Raw genomic sequence first — 22,755 nt, forward strand, 5'->3', positions numbered from 1 at the left:
TGTATCTCTTCCTTTGGCCATCTTATTATTCCTGCAGGGTATCTGATAACTGGCAGTGTGTAGCTGTTTATTGCCCGGGTCTTATTTTTGCCATTGAGCTGTCTTCTCAGGACTTGCCTTACTCGTTGGAGGTATTTAGCTGTTGCAGCTTTCCTTGTTGCCTGCTCCAAGTTGCCATTTGCCTGCGGAATTCCAAGGTACTTGTAACTGTCCTCGATATCTGCTATTGTTCCTTCTGGGAGTGAGACCCCTCCTGTGTGGACTACCTTGCCTCTTTTTGTCACTATCTGGCTGCATTTCTCAAGCCCGAATGACATCCCAATGTCAGTACTGTAGATCCTGGTGGTGTGGATCAGGGTGTCAATAACCGCGGTTACATGGGCAGAATATCTTGATCGGATCAATGGTCGGGTTAAAATTCACCCGTGCACATGGGCACAGAAAACCGTTTTCCAATTAGAACAAACGTTCCCATGGCTCACACTTTCAGTGAATGAATCATTTGGGCATGCGCAGTAGTGTAAAATCACCCGGATGAGGAAATAGGTCCCGTTGTAAACAAACCGCTGCCACAGACAGACAGCATGCACAGCAGCTCCGTAATACGAGACGATCTTCCAAACATGCTTTTATTAATGTTATGAATATTATGAAGTGCCTGTTCGCTCATCGTTATATTTAATCCGTGTGGTCAGTGCTTTTTTGTGGAAGAATTAAGCTGGAAGAAGGCTTAGGGCAGGCTGACACGGGCTATTAGCCTTGATGGACACATTCCAGGACTGTGCGAGAAACGCAGCAGTCTGAATTCTCCCACACATAACAAAACAACAAAACGCACACATAAAAAAGCATCCTCCCCCCCCTCAGACACAAAATTATTAATCCGGCTGCTCTGCCCACTCGGGTGCCAGTGGAGCGAGTGAGCGTCGGGGGGCACGAAGCGCTCCTGCCCCGCATCTCTCTCGTGAAGGGCGAAAGAGAGACGTGAGCCAGCGGGGCGAGAGCGGAGCGGCGCTTTTCACGGGGCATCAGAGCAGCTGGTCGGTCCCGTATGCGCTCCTAAGCTTTCTCTCAGCGAAACACCGTCTATGCGTGACCTAACCCAGAGCAGTAGTGACACACGATCGGAATGACCGTTTACATGCTCCACGATCGGATAAACGATCGGTATAACCCACCTATCTCGATCGGAAAGAAATTCTGATCCGAACGAGTCTGATCGGGGCAGAGTATTCCGAACGGCGCGTTTATATATATATATATATATATATATATATATATATATATATATATATATACTGACCAAAAATATAAATGCAACACTTTTGTTTTTGCTCCCATTTTTATGGTATGAACTCAAAGATGTGAAACATTTTCCACATACACAAAATAACCAGTTCTCTGAAATATTGTTCACAAATCTGTCTAAATCTGTGATAGTGAGCACCTTTCCTTTGCCAAGACAATCCATCCCACCTCACAGGTGTGCCATGTCAAGATGCTGATTAGACAGCATGATTATAGCACAGGTGTGCCTTAGACTGGCCACAAGAAAAGGCCACTCTGAAATCTTCAGTTGTATCACACAGCACAATGCCACAGATGTCGCAAGTTTTGAGGGAGCGTGCAATGGGAGCAATAAAAAAAGTGTTGCATTTATATTTTTGGTCAGTGTATATATACACAGTGAGGTCAATAAGTATTTGATCACCCTTTGATTTAGCAAGTTCTCACACTTAGAAAACATGGAGGGGTCTAAAAATTTCATCATAGGTGCATTTCCACATTGAGAGACAGAATCTGAATAAACATTCAGAAATCACGTTGTACGATTTTCAGTAAGGTATGAATACCAAACACCAGTAGTGTCACATCAACAGAAAATGACATTGAAGACCCACTCGGATCATCTTTTGATCTGTTGCTAAAGCATTCCCAGTGGTCTTTTAAATATGATCATGCCAAAATTTGTATCCAAAATAAATTTTTAGGACATAGTTTCTGCAGTGCGGCAGGAGTTAATCAGAAATTCACCTCTGAGTGTGTGCAGGACAGTTGGAATGTAGCAACCCCACCCCCCCTTCCCCTCTCTATTACTGAGAGCTCAGAACGGGGAGCCTGTGGCCCGCCCAGCGTATTTTCTACGTCAAACTCTTTTTTTTAAATGGCATTTTTTTATCTGCCCCTGATTCACAACAATTTGGACGGAGAAATACTCAGTCCCTTGCAACTTTGAGTTTAATTTTCTTAATGTATGTCCTCCGTCATCAGTAAGATGCCACAAGATCATTTTAAAAAAACAAGATTTAATCGGGGTGGGTCTTTAAAAGAAAATCATATTTAATAATCTTACACAAACTGCTGTTCCAGTGTTTAAACATGGCAATGCCCCCAAATGCAAAACCGTTTCTGTCACCAAGTCCCCCCAAACTGATTCCACTGTGCTCTCCAGACAATGACACACAGCAAACTCCATATAAATGAAGACTTCAAACATATGTTGGATTGATATATAAGTTTGAGTTGCAAATGGTTTATCCCTAAATATATGTTTTTTCTATGAGACTCTGATTTTTAAAATTAGAAAATCAGACAAAAAAAAGCTATAAAAATTCTAGATTAGACTATTTCTGCTGTGACTTAAATCAGCTAGATTAACATCTTTTGGAAATCATGTCCCTTTGTCAGATTGAGGATTTTTATAGCATAATTTAGCTGGGTTACAATTTAACTCTTGAATTTATTAAACAAATATGTGGAATATTGCTGCTTATTGTCGTGTTGATGAAAGTGTCATTTAGCTGTTGATAAAATTTCTTTTATTATTTAAATTATTATTATTTATTATTTAAAAGACCTGGTTTAATGGAAAAGGATTGAAAAAGACTAAAAGAAACTTTCAATGGTTTCACATTTAGACAGTCAGGCAGGTTGTGCACCACTGAGTCTGCAGGTAAATCTGTTCAAATGCGGTAAAGAAATTTTGAAGCAGTTTGCACATTTTTTTTCCATTTTAGGAGCAAAAAAAAAAACATCCTTTCCTCCATCATCACTTGAAACAGACTCTTCCCTTCATCCACTCCTCCACACTCATTGGGTTCCTCTATTACTGGCAAATCCGTGGGGTCATGCTGAAAACAGCAGCTGCTGATGGCAGGAAAGAGCAGGTTGTTTGGTGCCAATTACCTTTCAGATTATGCAGAAAGGCAGTGAGGGTCTGGTTCCACCAACAGGAGACTAGAGTTCACCTACAGTGCATCAAGCTCCTACCCACTCTTTTGAGCTGCTGGAAGCTGCAAACTTAAACTGACACCTCGCAGACTTTTTGAATCTGCACACAAACCTGACAGGTTATCAAAAATAATGATTCAAAATGTACTAGAAAACAAGTCAACTGAGATGACACTGACGTGCAGACACTTGAAATAACACAAATACTTTGGATATTTAATTTTTCATTCTTTTTTCTTTAAAAGCTGCAAGAGATGCTCAACTTTCCCTACCAAGATAAATTTATGATCAAAAGAAATCTGTATGACACTGCTACACGTTAGCCTAGATAGCATATTCACAAAACCTGGAACTCACAACCTTGTTGCAAGATATAAAAAAATGACTAATATCGCTAAAACAAATGTTACAGTGACTCCAAACTTGTTACTAACAAGTAAAAAAAAATCTTTATGACACTGCTACACATTAGCCTAGTTGGTAAATTCATAATACCTGTAACTCCCAACCTGCTCGGCAACACGTAAAAAAAAACAGTCCAACACCACTACACTTAAGCTGCATTAGATGCATTAGCCGCATTAGCATGTTAGCGTATTCACAATACCTTATTGCAACACATAAAAAACAGATTGATATCGCTAAAACAAACGTTACAGTGACTATGCTAACTCCCAACTTTGTTAGTAATGAATTAAAAAAATAAACTGTTATGCTGCTACACGTTAGCCTAGTTAGTGTATTCACAATACCTGTAACACGTAAAAAAAAGGACTGATAGCACTTAAACAAACATTACTGTGACTACACTAACTCCCAGCCTTGTTGGTAACAAGTTAACAAGTAAATAGATAAAAAATCGGACGCCACCTCGTTAGCTGCATTAGCAAATTCACTATACTTGTTACTCCCAACCTTGTGAGAAACACATTAAAGAAAAAATAACATAGTCGGACACCGCTACACGTTAGCCACATCAGCAGATTGACATTATTACCCAAGCAAACTTTTTGAGAGAGCGTTGTGTATCTCTTAAAATCCCTTCACCATCACTAAACTAACAAGAATTAATCCGTATGTAAGGCGCTCCGGATTATAAGGGCGCACTGTCATTGAAAAAAGTTTAGGCTTTTAAGCGCACCTCAGTGCAGAAAATACGATATTCTAATCTGAAATCAAAGCATAATAACGTTAAAAAAATTATCTTCTCTTTTTTTAGACAACTAATGAGAATTACATGAGCATGGGGCAGACATATATTTGGACTGGCATGTGTCAGACGTTTTACGTTGCAGTTACTAATCTCTACAGAACTATTCTGGAAAGGGCTTGACACGTTCCCATGTTACTGTTGCCTCTTTGTTTACAGAAAGAGTTCAAACAAAAGCTACAGTGTCTCATTCTATCACTTCTTTAATAAAGAAAAAGATTGAAATGATGGTAACCATCCAAACCAACCTGATCCTTTTCTGCACTTGTCCTGGCCGAACTATAAATTAACCGCTTTGGGCGGAGAGCGGCGGCTGTCCCGACAACAGTCCCTCTGGAGTGATTTAACTACTCCCCCTCTTTCTTTTTGTGTTTTGTGGGGTTGATCACGTCCAGCAGTTAATGCCAGCGGGGCATTTGATCATTTCCATCTACTACCTTTTATACCTTGGCATTAAACGTGACTTGAAGTTGAAGTACTGAGAGGATGATGTTTGGAATTTCACCTCTGTAAGTTGTAAGGCACCTAGAATTTATAATTTTTTGGAGATTGTCATGATTGCTACTGATCAGTTTGCAGAGTAGACTCTTTAAAATGACAGGTTCACAAATTTTCTGAAGGATACATCTGTAAATATATATATATATATATATATATATATATATATATATATATATTAGTAGATTATTTAAAAATAGCTTTATTTACTCTTCTGAATTATCATGTAATTGTTGATTATTTTTTCTTGCAAGCAATAAATTCTAATGGACTTACACGAAAAAATATTAAAGATCACAACGACAGTTAAAAAGCAACAACAATTATTTAACCTGTATTTTATCAGGGAGTCCCCTAAGATAAAATCTCTTTTTTCTGAGAGAGACCTGGCCAAGCACACAAACAAATAAAGACAAAAATAAAACTAGAAAATAAATATTTAAAAAATTAAATTAAAAAAGCTAAACAAATTAAAAAGTAAAAACAATTAAAGTTTAGAAGTCAAAACAACTCTTGTTAAAATAAAATATGTCCAACACAAGAGGCCCTCAGCTCTCATCTGTTTGCCTAGCTGTTGGACAGGACAAGTTAGAAAAAAAAAAAAAAAAAAAAAAAAAAAAAGAAGTCAAAACAAGATTCCTGAAACTTAAATGTCAAATAAAAAGATTTTGGAAAACAAAAGTAATTTTCAGAAATCAAAAGGAAATGTTAAAAAAAATGAAACAAAATGAAGCACAGAAAAATGCTGGTATTATGGGACAGTACTGATTGAGTGAGGATGTGTGTTCAACTGGAAGTTATGGCAAATAAATGTTACATTTAATCAATGCTATAAGATCAAACATTTCATCCATGCAATACACTGATCTTAACAGACCACCAGCATTGTTTTTACCAGAAGAAACACTGGGGAGTTTTGTCCTGGTTGATGCGGAGATGCTTGATCGAGTTGTATCCCAAGTAAACACTACAACCTTCCTTTTAGATCCCATTCCCACTTCACTTTTTAAAACATTTTATGGATTCTTTGAGTTAGAGCTTTTAACTGCTCTCTTCAGACGGGGGTCTTCCCCTCTGCCTGTAAGACGGCGGTGGTGAGGCCCCTTCTGAAGAAGAGTCAATTAGATCTAAAAGATCTGGATAACTATAGACCCGTATCCAACTTACCATTTTTAAGTAAAATTATTTAAAAAAAAGTGTCGCTACTCAACTGCATGAGTTTCTAAATGCCCAAAAAATTTTAGAAAAATATCAGTCTGGTTTTAGGACAAACCATAGTACAGAGACGGCTCTTTTAAAGATTGTTAATGATCTTAGATTAAACTATGACTCACAGAAACTTTCTGTTCTGGAGCTGCTGGATCTTAGTGCTGCTTTTGATACAGTAGATCACCAGATTTTATTAGACAGACTTAGGAGTCTAGTGGGCCTCTCTGGAAATGTTCTTAAGTGGTTTTACTCTTACCTTACAGAGCGACACGTTTATGTAAGTATGGATACGTGCTCTTCAGGAATCCATGAAATAAGTTGTGGGGTTCCCCAAGGGTCGATTTTAGGGCCAGTACTGTTTAATTTATATGTGTTGCCTCTTGGGGAGGTCTTCAGGAGACATGGCGTTGACTTTCACAGCTATGCTGATGATACACAGCTTTACATCGCCGTGTCTCCTGATGACCTTGAACCTGTTAGCACTCTTTTAAACTGTATTTTAGATATAAAGTCATGGATGGCAGAAAATTTCTTACAGCTCAACCAGGACAAAACTGAAGTTCTAATCATCAGTTCTGAAGACAAGAGAGAGATGTGAGAAACCTGGGCATTCTTTTTGACTCTGAGTTAAATTTTATCCCACACATTAAAAATGTCGTTAAGACAGGATTTTATCATCTCAAAAACATTGCCAGAGTCCACCCCTCTCCCTTGCCAGCACAGAGGTGCTGATGCATGCTTTTATTTTCAGTCGTTTAGATTATTGTAATGCCCTGCTCTCTGGTTTACCAAAAAAGTCTCTTTCAAACTTACAACTTCTACAGAACTCAGCGGCACGAGTTCTGACGAGGACCAGAGGGCGGGAACACATTTAATTTTAGCATCTTATGATTTTAGCCCCAGTGTTTCTTGTGGGGATCTTTCGGCTTGGTCAGCGGTTGTTGCTGCAGTTGTCGCCCTTGCTGGGGCAGCTGGGGTCAAATTTTGCAGCTTCATGGCTGTGAAGTGGACCCCAGTGTTGTCCCAGTCTGGGTGGGCACTGTGGTGATGTTCCAATGGCCAAGCTGGCTCCAGGTATGAAAGGATTCCCAAATACTGTTTCCTCATGGCAGAGCCAAGCCATACTTGTTTGTTTGCTTATTTATTTATGTACTGTGTGTTTTCTGTTTTTAGTGTTAAAGCGCTTCGAGCTGCACAAAATGTATGAGAAGCGGTATTTTATAAATAAAGTTTGATTTGATTTGATTTGATATTTCTTTAACCTTCTGGCCGCAGCACTGAGAAGGTTTGGTGATTTCTCAAGAAACTCCTTACCAAAACATTCTTATTCTTCAAAACTCAAATGTCATTATCCAATCAGTGATGTCCCATGTTACCTACCTTTTCCAATTTTTTTGTTTTGTTTCATTTTTTTAACATTTCATTCGGATTTCTGGAAATTACTTTTGTTCTCTGAAATGTTTTTTTTTTACATTTCGGTTTCTGGAATTTTGTTAGGATTTTGTAATGTTGTTTTTTTTTATCATTTCTTTTGTTTTTTAAATGTAGTAATCTTTAATTAAAGACTATGGTGGGCCATAACGGTCAAAACACAACACATTAACTTTACACACAACACATTAACTTTACACACAACACATTAACTTTACACACAACACATTAACTCACAACACAACACAATAACTCACAACACAACACAATAACTCACAACACAATAACTCACAACACAACACATTAACTCATGGCCCAGAAGGGTCACAACACAACACATTAACTTACCTCACAACACATTAACTCCCAACGGAAGTAAAGCAGCAATGTAAGTGCTTTTATTCTGAAATTTCCACTGGGCTGAGCGGCTTACTACCTAACAGAAAGTAACGTCACAGTGAGCTGTGGAGGGAGCATGATTTTTCTACAAGAGAAGCTAGCAGCAGTGTTGCCAGATTGGGCGGTTTTGGTTCTAAATTTGTGGGTAAAAAATGGCTCATGAATATATAATAGCGGACTACGTGAAGCCGTGGGGCTGTTGAACTTCTATGTACTGAAGCTCAGTAAATGCACCAGGCAGAGGCTCTGTCATCTAACCTGTTGTTGGGGATGTGCAACGCCCCGCCTCTTAGAAATTGTGTTCTTCAAAGCCTCACACTGCGGCTGCGTGTAGGAGGAGTTACCAGCTAAAGTTATGGTCCGATCGCTACATGGATCGGTGTCTGTGTTTATCAATCCTTTTATTATTAGTCTGAACTATCTTTTATTTTGAAAAATCATCGGATCGGGTGCTAAATCAGTCCAGTAGGGGGAAAAACGCACGTTCGTGTGTGAGAGGAGGGAGCGGAAGAAATGAGATGAGAGGAGCGCGCCTGCAGCGACAGAGGGGTGTGAGAGCGGAGGGAGGAGTGTGCGTTCATATTGTGTGTGTTTAGAGGAAGGAGAACCGTAATAAAGAGAAAGTTTCTGGCAACCAGCTGCTAGCTGCTCCTTTAGAAAAATCATGCTCCTTCCACAGCTCACTGTGACGTTACTTTCTGTTAGGTAGTTAACCGCTCAAATTTCAGAATAAAAGCATTTCAATGTCTGCTTTACTTCCGTTGTGAGTTAAAATGTTGTGAGGTAAGTTAATGTGTTGTGTTGTGACCCTTCTGGGCCATGAGTTAATGTGTTGTGTTGTGAGTTAATGTGTTGTGTTGTGAGTTATTGTGTTGCGAGTTATTGTGTTGTGTTGTGAGTTAATGTGTTGTGTTGTGAGTTAATGTGTTGTGTGTTAAGTTAATGTATTGTTTGTAAAGTTAATGTGTTGTGTGTAAAGTTAATGTGTTGTGTTGTGACCCTTCTGGGCCACCGTAAAAGACTCAGTCCAATGAAAATTGTTTTCTTTAATATGTTCTTTCGGCATTTTCCTGATGATGGATAATGTATATAAAGAAATTTAAGCTCAAAATTGTGAGTATTTCTTTATTCAAATCATCAGGAGCAAAGGAAAAAATGCCGTTTGTGATGGGGCTTGCTCTGTGCCAAAGGCTTCACCCACATTTTAGAGGTACATTTTTGACGAACTCCTGCCGCTCTACAGAAACTACTACCTAAAAACGACACCAGTTTTTTGATTTTGCCTAAAAACAGCATCATCATAACTAAACGACCATTGGGAAACACTTTTGCAATTTATTAAACGTTTATCAAAGTGTGTCTTCAATATGATTCTGTATTGAGTGATTTGTTCATGATTTGCAGTTCAGGGCCATGTACACATCCTCCTACTGTGTGTTTTTACCTCAAAAACTGTGAGACACTGAGCTAGCTATTTTTTTAAAATATATATTTCCATGATCAGATGATTGTTGAAATGTGTCACAATATCCTTTATAGGCGTGATATAAAACTCAGACATCAATCTTTCGGTATTGCATTTCTAGAAATGTTTTTGTAAACAGCTTTTCTTAAACCTAATAAAACAAAGTAAATAGTAGAGAACATAATTGCACTTTTATTGTCACAGTGTTGATACATAATTCCTGTTATTGACTGGTTGAAATCTTTGAATGCCTAGAGCAACAAAAGTGATAGCCCACCCATACCTCTTCCAATGCGGAATTGTTTATATTTAATAAAGGTTGGATGTGTAAAATTATATTTTTTACGCCACCAGCAGTCAGCTGGACTTGGTTTATCTTTTACTATTGAAGACGTTTCATCTCCAAGAGGTTTTCCAAAGTCTTTTTCTCAAGTCAAATCTGCAGTAATAAAAGTTCAACCATATTCAACCCCCTTTTTTTTAGATTTCGTCTGCCTTGATAAAGGAGAAGCTATCCAGACTACAACTGACTGATGTTTCATTAAGCTTTTATGCGTGAACCCTGAGTGTTTTTGCACTTTTCTATGTTGTGAAAAGACGTTACCCCCCCCAGAATGCATCACTTATTGCATTTTTCCACTTATCTTAACTTTATTTGTTTAATTAAAAAGTTTCATTATGTTGTAATTACGGTTCAGAGTGGTAGCACATAATTTTAATGTGGTTTGATTAAAAATAAAACAAAAATCATTAGCCATTACCTTTTATCGACACGTTTACCACAACAGTGTTTTTCCAATTTGGCAGCTTTTGCTTCTTCAGGTTTACTTTTTTATATTTTTTTTTGCAAAAAACATTTAAATATTGATATTTGTTCTGTCAAAGATGGAGTCATTTGCTCTCAGAGGAGTTACTTATACTTCAACTCAACAATTCAACGTTTTCTGCATCATTTTTTAACCATCTTTTGTCTAAGCTGAACATTTGCCTGCATGTTTTATTTTTATTCAAAACAGCAATACTGGTTAAATTCTCCAGCTTTTTTTTTATCTCCAAGGAGCACTCTCTTTCTCCTGAGCAGAACTGTTTTGCTCAGATCAGAACCCGTTTAAGGTTGTCCTCTGTGTGATGGAGAGCTATGCACAGCCACAGGAAAAGAAATCATTGTGTGTCATTGATTGAGCACTGTAGTAAATTAGTCTATTGCTTGCTCGCTTTCTGTGACCCTGTGCAAAATTGAGCACTCACAACACAGTGTTGTATAGAACCCAGGGCTAGCTTAGAGCTTTCTAGCCACTAAAAGCTTAAATAAAAATTCATTTAAACTGTTATTGATCAGAGGAAAATTATTAAATTGTGATGATTCTCGTACGTTTCCTTTTTCGAACAGAAAATATAGAAATTTGTTTTTCTCTCATAGCAGAAAAGGACGTTTTAATTCTGTATGACAGTCTTCTTCATTGGGTTACAGCTTCTCTCTTTGGAGGTCACCATAGCGAATCATCTGTCTCCATCTAACGCTATCCTCCTTACTAATACAAACCACCCACATGTCCTCCTTCACCACATCCATTAACCTCCTCTTTGGTCTTCATCCAGGCCTCTTTCTTTGTAGCTTCATCGTCTGCCTTGTTTTTACCAAGAAAAACTTCTGTCCCTCCTCTAAACATGTAGAAACCATCTCAATCTGCTTCCCTTAGATTTTTCTCCAAAACATCTAACATGAGTTGTTCCTCTCATGTACTCATTCCTGATCCTTTGGGTCTTTGTCACTCTCAAAGAGAACCTCCTCATCTTCATTTCTGCCACCTCCAGCTCTGCCTCCAGTCTCTTTCTCAGACCCTCTAAACCAGGGGTCACCAACCTTTTTGAAACTGAGAGCTACTTCATGGGTACTGAGTCATACGAAGGGCTACCAGTTTAAATCACAAGTTTGCTCAGTTTGCTTTTAGTTATTTATTAATAATAATTAATGAAGGGGTGGGGGGATCCTCAGAACTCCTTGGTGGTTGTATCCTGCTAGTCTGGGGCTGGGGGTGCTCTCATGGGGCGGGGCCCCGCGTTGGGCCCTCCGGGCGTGGCAAGGGGCTGCTCTTCTGGGTGTGCTGGAGCTTGCACTCTCTGTCCCCTTTTGCCTCCCTGGTCTCTGGTGTGTGGGGGGGGGGTTCTGGGGTCTTGGTGTGGGGATGGCTTGGTCTTGTCCCTCCTTCTTTTTACAGTCCATCATCCACCTTAGAAGAACATAAACACTCACTCGAGCACATGAGTTTTCGTGACTGAATGAAATGTTTCACACGGGTTAGTTTGAATGCATAAGTATGCGTGTGTGAACGTTAGTTGTTTTATGTCCATGTTTACCTGTTTGTATGTGAACATTATTGGAGCTGATAGGTATGTTTGTAACATTTGAGTGTGTGTGTGTGTGTGTGTGTGGACAGGCCCCGCACCTTTTAGATTTGTTATACATCTAAATCTGACCGTAATGATTATAAACTTTCAGCAACTTTTTGCTTCATGCTGCTTTATGATTTTACCCCCCCATTCTATAATCTCCCTCCTATCCCCTCTCGCTATCATCTCCCTGGTTTATCAGAAGATTCCTATTTCATGGGAGGGGTCACTCTGCGCAGTTCTCATATTCAGGCAATGCATTCAACACATCTTTATAAAATGTCATGTTTATATTGGTGAATCCACATTTACCCCAAGTTTCATCGTATGTCTTTTTAACTTAAAGGTCAACTGTGTCTGTCTATACTATGATTGATCAGGGATCACTCCAGGTAGATTATGATTTTCTCGTGCATTTTTATTAGAGTTATAACAAAATTACAAACAGTGAAAGCTATTGCTTTGTAGCGTTCATCAATTCCTTCTGTGCAAACACTTAGAAGTAGTTAGAATTTAGCTACTATGATGCAGAACACTCAGTATACATTTTAATGTATTGATTTAATGAGTAAACAATAATACTTTAATGTTGCTATGTTGTCTCTATTCTTTTGTACAGCACACAGAGACATGAATTTGTCCAGAAAGCTTAGGACAGTCTGTGCAGACCATTTCTGATATGGCACCCTTCTTGCCATTCTGCTGTCAACTGGATTTTCCATTCAGTCTGTCTGAAATTTTTGTTGCTGGCCCCCTACCGGTTAAAAATAAGGAATCATGCCATTGCTTTACATTTAAGTCCTTTGAGGATATTGTTTTTCTTTAAAGGAGCATCTACCCCATTGCTACCAAGACTGACCTCACAGAACATCATTAAAATGAACCAACTTTTTTTTTGAGCCTTAACTGCACAGATCAGTTTGAACCATTTAAGAGATGTTTGAACCACTTTATCCAACAGGTGCTACTCTCCGTCTTTAAAGTTGTGCTGTTTATATACCTATCTTATCATATAGATTGTGAATCTATCAGATGTGAGACATCATCACCGGCAATGTTCAACAATGAACTGTGGACTGAGATCCACAATAGTAATCTGAGATTACTTAGACTGAGAGTTGGTATTTGCGCATTAAGAATCTGCATTTGTGGATATAATTAAGAAATAAAAGACCATTTTATCTTATTTAGTTTTAGTAGTAAATACCATTGCTACTTTCTCTAACTTTTTTTTCAGTATTTTGCAGACTCCCAGACTTATGCAGACTTCAGGCAATGCTTCTTTCTTCTGCTCTGCATCTGCTGGAGTAAAAAAATAAACGAATAACCAGCTATAATACCAGCTCAGGACCCTGCAGGGATGTGCCTGTTCTGAAGTAGAAGCAAAATCCTGCTCCCCCACAGAATTTTTACACAAGAAACTGACACTGTGGTTGATGGTTCCCGTCAGCTGACATCCACAGCCTCTGACAAGCTCTCCCTGCCTGAAATGCTCAAGCGTTATGATGATTGGCCTTGATCGCTGCCTGTTGGTGATGAAACCTCTGAAAGGGGATTTTACTGGCCACCTCTGCTGGTATCTTGTGCTGCTTAAAAAAAAAAAAATCTGAGTCCAGCTCTAGACAAAAACAAAAAAAATCTACTTTTTGACACTTGAAAGACCAAAAAGCAGGTTTGTGGAGAAAGCAAAATGTAACTGAGGTTAATAGTAACCAAATCTGCATACACGCTGGGCATGTGATAGCGCTTTCTTGAATGCACTCTTAGCATATGGTATTCTCATTGGACTGTTGCTACCTGATACTAGTGCTACTCACATTGGAAAGAGACCCGTTGGAAAAAAATGAAGCGGGTAAAAACCGCAGTTATTAAGTTCTCCTTCATGATCAATTTTCAAACTGTTGGCACGTCCATGAATTAAAACGCATGCTACCCATACATCACAACCATTCCAAGTCCCTGATTGGTTGAACTTTTAATGTGTGTATAATGGCTGTGTTTGTTGTACGTAGAGCCCAAAAATGGACATAAAAACTTGTGTAGCGATGCAGGATTACAAAAGTTTTGAACACAAGCCCAAAACGTGTATGTGCATAGACTTTTTAATACAAATAGTTGCTGAGCGCACGTTAATGAGGTTGATGCGAGTGTAGCTTTAGAAGTTATAAAGCTCACTATAGGTAGCTTCTCTGTTTTTGGTAACAATTTCAGCCAGATTTTAAACACATTTGCACTTTATGTATTAAAGGACTGAATAAACAGAGGGAAAAATCATTTATTTGAAACAGGTCCATGAAGACTCTAAATCCAGGTAGATTCCATTGTAGTAGTAGGTTTAAAGGTTGTCATCTAGACTTGGTTTTTACAGTTGCAGGGCTCCAGACTGCGACCCTTTGGTCGCATTTTGTGACCAAAATTTGAGAGTGTGCGACTGAATTTTACATCCAGTCGCACATGTGCGACCAGTAAATTTGCCTCCCCCGCCCTCCTTATTTTTTATACATTAAACGTGGAAGGGGCACGTCAATGATCAATGAAATAATCAATGAGACACGAGCGTACACGCACGCAAACACACAAACCCGCCCACATACTCATGAGACGAGAGCGCACACTCGCCTAAGTGGCTAAAATGCGTGTAGGGGGAGGGGCCTAGAGATAATCGAGCGCGCGTAAACATCTGTGGGAAGGAAACGGAGACAAATATCATCACGACCTGTGCGTGCATCTGAGCTATGAGCAAGCGAACCATTGATTCGTTCTTCTGACCTGCGGCTGGTGTACCAGTGCCAGAGTCTACAGCAGGGGTCTCAAAATCGTGGCCCGCGGGCTATTTGTGGCCCCCACCTTGAAATGAAAGTTTAATTTTAATGCGTCCTGCCAATTTGTATGAATGACACCTTTTCATTGTCGTGTGCGGAGCTGACAAACCAACCAATCACGGTGGAGTAAATGACTATTGGGGGCGTGAAAATGATCGGGCTTGAAAGCAGGAAACCTGACAGCCCCCTCCCCAGACCACATGAAGGAGTTCCTTACTTTCCTTTTTAGAACGTATCTATTCGCTCGTAATTTTCTAAATGCATGCAGTCCGTGCTGAACTTTTCTCTGGGCCGCACAGACCCAGAGGTTCCGGGGGTTCCGGTTAAGCGCGCGGCGTCGCATCCCCCCAACCAAATTGTTTATGCACGGCTGTTACGGCAGCACACCGCTCCCGCGGGAGTCGGGTCAGCTGAGGAGAATAAATGTCCCACACCTACATGCGTGACAGCTAACGGGGCTTGAACTTTAAACACGTGCGAGCAACAACACGGTTTAGTCCGAGACGCACTTAAAACACGTGGTGAAAATGGATAGAAGTGTTTGAGATGAACCAGCGGCTCGCCTGGATCATCGGGGAGACCAGGCCGGGGGGGGGGGGGGTTGATGGCGAATCTGCGGCGAGACTGAAGGAGAACAGGAAGTTGAAGTTCAATTCAGTTCAATTTAGTTTTAATATTCCTCTCCCCCTTAGTTTGATCTGTGTTATTGTATATTTTATATTTATTTGAATGTTTTGTAATGGATGTAGCCTATTTTTAATCAATTGGTATTTTAAATTATTTCAATTCCTCACTAACTACAAAAACCATCAGGACACATGGCCCATAATGCATTGTTTTGTAGTCGTGGGCCAGCTTTCAGTCAGTTCAGAACTAAATTTCCAGCTGCGTTCGGTAGGTTGGGGCCTTGCTGCTCCCGCCCCTTTCTCGTGATATTTTTTGTGATGATTGACAGGTGATGTTGGAGCAAAAACAAAAATATATGTCACACACCAGGTGATCTGAACAGCGTTGCGTCCACCTGGGTGATCTCAAACACGCTTATTGTGGGTCTTGGCTGCACTTATTTGGTGTCACCAAGATAAATTTCCATCAGTTTTTGAGCCTCTCTCTGATCTCAGGTATCTGTATCGATTGTTCTGATATCCAGTGAACATCGCCCGTTCTTTTACAGTTTACCTTCTTCTGTCAGTTTACCTTGTTGTTACATCTTCAAAAGTGCAGATTAAAATGTGACACTGAATTTGAAACAGCGCATTGTAATTTCTGCATCTATTATTAAAGTATTTATTCATAACAGTGGAAATTAGTAGATTTGGTTAGAATGTTGATTTATGGTATGCGCCCCTAAATTTTCTGGTTGTGCCCCTAAAATTTTCAGTTGGGGGCCACTGTGCTCCTAATGAAAAAAAGTTAGTCTGGAGCCCTGAGTTGAAGACGTTTCATCTCTAATCCAAAAGGCTTTGTCAATTCTGAAATTGCTGGTAAACTGCGAACTGCTGGAAGTATACCTCAACTCCACATATTTCTAATTCAGGGGACACTTCGACAGGCAGAGGCACGGCTGTGCTATGGGCTCACCTATCTCGCCCATTGTGGCCAACTTGTACATGGAAGAAGTCGAGAGAAGAGCCCTGGACTCTTCCCCAGGTACTACTCCTAGTCACTGGTTCAGATACGTGGACGACACTTGGGTCAAGATCAAAATCCAGGAAGTGGAGGCGTTCACAGATCATATCAACGCGGTCGACAATAAGATCGAGTTCACCAGGGAAGATGCAAAGGAGAACAGCCTAGCCTTTCTAGACTGTGCAGTGATCATTGGAGATGACAGTCAGCTCCAGGTTGAAGTGTACAGGAAGCCTACTCACACTGATCAGTACCTGTTATTTGATTCAAACCACTCTTTACAGAAAAAAACTAGGCGTTATCAGGACTTTACAACACAGAGCCCAAGAGGTGCCTACAAGCTCTGACGGAAAGAAGAAAGAAGAGCAACATATCCGTCAAGCCCTTTGAACCTGTGGATATCCCAACTGGGCATTCACCAAATCCCAACATACAAGTAAAAAGACAAGAAGGAACAAGAGCCTAAAGCAGGGGTCGGAACCTATGGCTCTTTTGATGGTCACATGTGGCTCGCAGACAAATCTTTAATTATACTTTTTTTTCATTAGACCAGTCCTTCTCGGGCGCAATGCGATGCCCGAGGTCAGTTTACTATTATCTATTATTTCACAGAGTTTGTACCAGCCGGAAACCTGTGAATTGCCGTGCCTAAAACTGCGCCCTCTTTCTCAGAGACGGGAGCGAGCAGTTGCGGGGACGGGATGTGTGAGGAAGAAAGCAGGGGGTGGGGGGTTGTGGGGACAGCAGGTGAATCGCGCAGGGATTGTAAAAACGTAAAACCTGCTGCCCGTCACTCACTGCAGCGTGTGAGTGTGTGTTTGGCTCCGTGTCTGCATGTGAGCAGTCTGTCTCACATCTAAAGAACATTCATATTAACCTACGATCACGTTTAAAGTCTCAACGCCTGCATGAAGCAGAAACTCACCACGTATCAACCAGACAAGACCATCAGCAAAACAACCACCACGAGAAATACTCATCATTTATTAGCAACAGCATAACAATGTTATTAAAAAGAATCCACAGACTTATTGTACTTTAAAAATGTTGAAATTACATCAAATACACACATTCATTTGTATATTTAGTTTTAAACATATTGTCGCGGACTGAGTTGGGCTGGGTGGCTGTTGGGTCGCGGTAAAAGTTCTGTAGTTCATTAAACGCATCAAGCAGAGATCTGATTGGCCCTCAGTTCTGTCGCACGGACCAATGGGGTTCAGCTATGGGCCGAATAAGGGAAATGGGAGGGCTGGGAGGATTCAGGAGTTGCTGAATCAATTGTACGGCGTTTGTTGCGGTCTGCAATAACGAGAACAAAGAACCTTAAATGAGGTTAAGTCTCCGTGCCTCAGTGTGGGAAAGGGACACCACATTATTGTGTGGCTCTTTCGAAATTACAATTAAAAATATGTGGCGTTTATGGCTCTCTCGGCCAAAAAGGTTCCCGACCCCTGGCCTAAAGGGAACAGTATTTCCAGTCTTTACATCTCATGCCTGTCTGAACAACTAAAAAGGATTTTCAAACAACATAACATCCCAGTTCATCTCAAACCTGTTAATTCTATCAGACAAAAACTGGTTCATCCTGAAGACAAAATTCCCAGCTACAAACAGCAACGTTGTGAACTCTATTCACTGCAAAGAGAACCGCAATGACCAGAACATAGGAGACACTAAACAACCTCTACACTTTACCAACATCACAGAGCCAACTTAAGTGGACCTGAGTCTGAGGGACACCTCCACCTGAAGGCCACAAACCACTCGTCCGAGGATAGTGAAGTCTGAATTTTAGCCAGAGAGAAAGGATGGTTTGAGCGAGGAGTGAAAGAAGCCATCTTTGTCAAGAAAGATAAACTTTCTTTTAATAAGAATGGTGGTCTCATGTTCATTCTTCCATCCATCTACGGCAGTGTTCTGAAACCCAAACAAACCGAACCAGTTTCACCTAGGTCATTAACAGCTGAAAGAGATGACCAGGTTGGGGAGGGTAGCTACTATCGCCCCAACCCCAGCTGAGGACAAAGGACTCCTAACGACCCAAAACCATGTAGTCTAAGTAGACAATACTATCCAGTTTCAGGGACTCCTCCCCCATGAGCGCGTATTTACCAGCTCTTTTACCAGCTATTTCAGAATAAGAGGTGAAATGTCTTCAACTTCAAAAACCAAGTACAGATGAAAACCTACTACTACAATTTATTAGATTTTTTTAAAGAAATCTGTAAGACTTTGTTAATACTTTAAAGTCCCACTCTGATCTGCGTTTGGTCGGGTTTAAAAGTGTTTCCAGTTGTCTTTTAATTGGTTGAATGCTGTAAAGCAGTGTTTTTCAACCAGTGTGCCGTGGCACACTAGTGTGCCGTGGGAAATTGCCCTCATTAACTGATCTAAAAACATTTCCCATCTCCAGGATTTCAGCTCTCTGTTCATCCAAACAGGCCCTGATAAAACACTGAGGATTTAGGAATATAAAAGATCGTAAAATACTTTTTCTTTGTATTTATTTTATTTTATTAAAGACATTTTGATAAGAATGACGGTACAGTACCGCGATTCAGCTGCACCTTCGGCTGTATTTTGGAAAAGTCCCGTCCCTTTAACTGTCTCCACCAATCATTCTTGGGGGGCTTAATCACATGTCATCAGTCTGACCAATCAGAAGTGGTTAAAGTCTTCACTTCCTTGTCCCGATTTAGCTCGTAAAGTCTCTCAGTTCTACCAAAAATACCAGCTAAAGCTCGTCTTTAGCGGTGTAGCTTCCCACAGAATCCGGTATCAGACCGTGGAACAAGTGAGCAAAACAATGAAGCTCCGAAAACCGATCTCCGGCTGTTTTATGCACTACATCTCCCATGACGCATCACAAGGAGATCTGTTGTTAAACGTCTTGAAACCAACGAACACACATCAAACTATTTTTAAATCTTCTAACTTAACTTTTATTGCATCTTTTAGAAAAAAAACAGCTGCAGTTTCCAGCTTTTTCTGCAACAATTATCTCAAAAATGCATGTGAGATTGGGGAAGGGCTGTAGATCAATACAGACTATGAATTTCTCTTTTTTTTTTTAATTTTTGGATGCTGGTGTGCCGCGGGATTTTTTTTAAAGTTAAAGTGTGCCGTGGCTCAGAAAAGGTTGAAAAACACTGCTGTACAGCATTCAACCCTTTGTTTTCCTCTTATGCTATCTTCCGCCGTTTTCGGCACTTAACTCCTTCTACAATTTTCACCTATTTTAACCATTCAACTTTTAAAATGTTCAGCTCTTTCAGCTTATTCCTGCTATGACTTTTGGTTTTTCAAATCCTTCAACTTTTTAAGATATTCCAGTTTTTCCGGGATTTTCTTGCCCTATTAAAATACATAGGTAAGTTATGGTGCATGAGGTTCCCGGTTCGAGACCCGTTCGGACACTTCAAGTTTTTCAACCATTCAACTATTAAAATGTTCAACTCTTTCAACTCATTACATTTATTACTTTTGGTCATTCAAATCCTTTAACTTTTCAAGATATTCCAGGATTTTCCAAGTTTTTTGCTCCATTAAAATACATGAAGAATCCTTGAAACCTTTGTTTCTTTCAACCATTATAACTTTAACATGCCTTTAGCTAGAGACTCCGTTCAAACATTAAACTGCTCGCAAGACTTTGGACTTCAATATAAGTTTTGAAATTATTATGGGATGGCAACACAAACTACAGGTTTGCGGCCATATTGTGCCTAAATGTGAGGCGATTTTAAACTTCAGTTTTTACCTATTTTAACAATTTTACTGTTGCAATGTTAAGATATTTCAGCTTAATTCTTTCAGCTATTACTTTTGGTCTTTCAAATCCTTGAACCTTTCAAGATATTCCAGGATTTTACAGGATTTTCCAAGATTTTTGCTTCATTGAAATACATTAAAAATCCTTGCAAACCTTTGTTTCTTTCAACCATTATAACTTTAACATACTTATAGCTAAAGACACCATTCAAACATTAAAATGATCACAAGGCTTTGGACTATAAAATATGTTTAGAGATCATTATGGGATGTCGACACAACTTACTGTTTGGCGGCCATTTTATGACAAAATCTGAAACAAATATTGCAATAAACTTCATCCATGGCTGGATCTGAACATATTGAACTTCATTGGATCTGGACTTATAAGAAATGTGGGCGGGGTTAACAAACAAACTTCGTTGCTAAGGACGTCCAAAGGTTTACTTTTTCTGATTTGTCTGAAACTGACGTCGATCGGTTCGCCCCCCCCCCCCCCCCCCCCCCCGGCGACCCAAACATAAAATGGTTGCTATGGAGATAAAATCAATAGAAAAGCGCCATTTTGAAAAAAGTGAATTTTCTATCAACTTAGAACATGTAGCTTTTACCAATATGATACTCTCAAACAATTTGTTTTTTTCAGTTTGTCAGTTGATGATGCTGATTCCAATGCTAGCACTTTTAGCCATTTTAGCAACATCTTCAAATTTTCAACAGTTCAGCCATTTTTTCAACAATTTCAGCTTTAATGCTTAACTCCTTCTACAAATTTTGACCTGTTTTAGCCATTCTACTATTACAATGTTCAACGTTTTCCGCTTATTTCTGCTAGGACTTTTGAACCTTTAACTTTTCAAGGTTCCAGTACAGTTCAGCCATTTCTTCAGCAAATTCAGCTTTCATTCAGCAGTACAGCATTCAACCCTGCATTTTCTTCTGGAAATGCAGCTCCTTCTAGTTATGATTATGTTTTTTTAGCCTAATTCAGTTTTCTACAAAACAAAAACAATCTTTTTTACAAACAGCATTTTTCGTCTCCTCTAGTCACAAGAATTTGAATAAAGAAATACTCAGAAATGCTATTTTAATCTTAATTTTCTTTATATGAGTATAAAAATTCCACAAGAATAACAAAAAACACTAATAAAAACAATTTTAATCAGAGTGGATCTTTAAAAGAAACCTGTAAGACTTTTAAATACTTTCAAGAGATACATCAAACTTAACATGTTAAAATGGAAGCAGATACGAGCCTCTTCATGATCAGTTCATCACATTGTGATCAACGTAACATCAACCTAAAGTAAGCCGTCTTGCATTTTCATGCAGTGGACATGCTTGAATCACATTGTGCACCTTGCAGTGTCTTCAAAGCAATCAATCAACTGAAACAAGTCGAGTTGCCCCAAGGTCAGAGTCATGCGTCTTTCATGACAAAATTCATTACTGTGCTGATAAGCCATTTTATGAGCGGGAAATGAAGAGTGAGGAGAATTAACAAGCACTGATAGCAGCATAATTGGATGCTGTTGGACCTGCTGTGATTTCTGATCTCCCGCTCACTTTTGGTTGAAGATTCTTCAGAACTTACCACAACTGATGCATTGATTGAGGGGGCTGTGTGGAAATGTTGTGGAATTTCACAGATTTTCCAGCCTGGGGGATAAAAAATGTTGGATCTTAAGAATTTTTTAGCTTTTGTTGACATGGAGGTAACCTGACTAAAATTTTGTTGATAATATTAAAGTTTTACAACATATACAGTAATTAAAGTCTACTTTATATTCACAGGTGTGTGCTCATAAAAACATACTTTATGGACACAGAGGTTTTGCTTTGTTTTACATTGTGTATAAAACACAAAACATATCTTAACTTATCAAAGACAATTCACAAATGTATTTTTTTCTTCATTTTGAAATAAAATAAACTTATTTTAGAACAATCTTTCAGTTTTTTTCTGAATTGATTTTAGGTCCCTCCAAAGGTTCTTAATATGTCTTGGTAGGCCTTTTTTGTTGGTTTGTATTTCAACGAAGCTGATTTGTTAATGCTGCCTCCAGAACCTTTCATGAATGTGATTACCGTTAAGCTGAAGCGATGTAGGCGTGCTGAATTGGGAAAATCATGTGGCTTTTTCAAAATTAAGTGACAAACTGAATAGATGCAAACAGAAAGTGGCAAATCCAAGTGATTAAACATATTTTCTAAAATCAGAACATGAACATTTCTGCCCGTCCAGTTCCAGTTTAAACTTTTCTTTAACTTAAACCCCCCCCCACATATGTTTACCTTTTTTTTCATTGTAAAGTGCTGTGTTGTATAGTAATTCTTTTTTTTTTCTACTAATTTAATTTGCGATTGAGCCACTCATGTGGCTAATGATGCGTCTGCTTTGACTGAAGCCATTTATCCAAGCTGATGTAGTGCGGGGGCTGCTTGTATCGTTTCAGATAAATCATGGATGCACACCCCGGAGGCTCTGGCCAAGCACTATATAGCTTACAACGCCAAGGTAGGATCACAATCACACTGCTTCTCTTTAATGAGCCTTGATAGGGATGTGTAAATGTAAAACCAGGATAACAAAAACATGCTGATTAGCTGCTAGAAATAAATCAAAAGTCAAATTCAGCTTGTTTTTTATGAGAAAGTCCTCTAATTTGTTTTAGCGGATGCCAGACTGTTTTAGA

At 39.4% G+C, this 22,755-nt stretch overlaps 1 protein-coding gene across 10 annotated transcripts in view; it reads left to right on the forward strand.

Moving 5' to 3' along the window:
- gulp1 (GULP, engulfment adaptor PTB domain containing 1) overlaps positions 1–22,755 on the forward strand; it is a 121,548-nt gene that overhangs the window by 85,076 nt on the left and 13,717 nt on the right. For 5 of the 10 annotated variants that reach the window (XM_020712831.2, XM_020712829.2, XM_020712836.2 and 2 more), the window contains exons 4-5: positions 16,194–16,306; positions 22,516–22,577. In XM_020712831.2, coding sequence (XP_020568490.1) covers positions 16,194–16,306; positions 22,516–22,577 — 175 coding nt within the window. The remainder of the gene's footprint in view (positions 1–16,193; positions 16,307–22,515; positions 22,578–22,755) is intronic. The other 5 variants (XM_020712833.2, XM_011489573.3, XM_011489570.3 and 2 more) reach the window with 1 other exon arrangement.

The sequence above is a fragment of the Oryzias latipes genome, chromosome 21 (genome assembly GCF_002234675.1).
Source record: "Oryzias latipes chromosome 21, ASM223467v1".
NCBI classification, from domain to species: Eukaryota; Metazoa; Chordata; class Actinopteri; order Beloniformes; family Adrianichthyidae; genus Oryzias; species Oryzias latipes.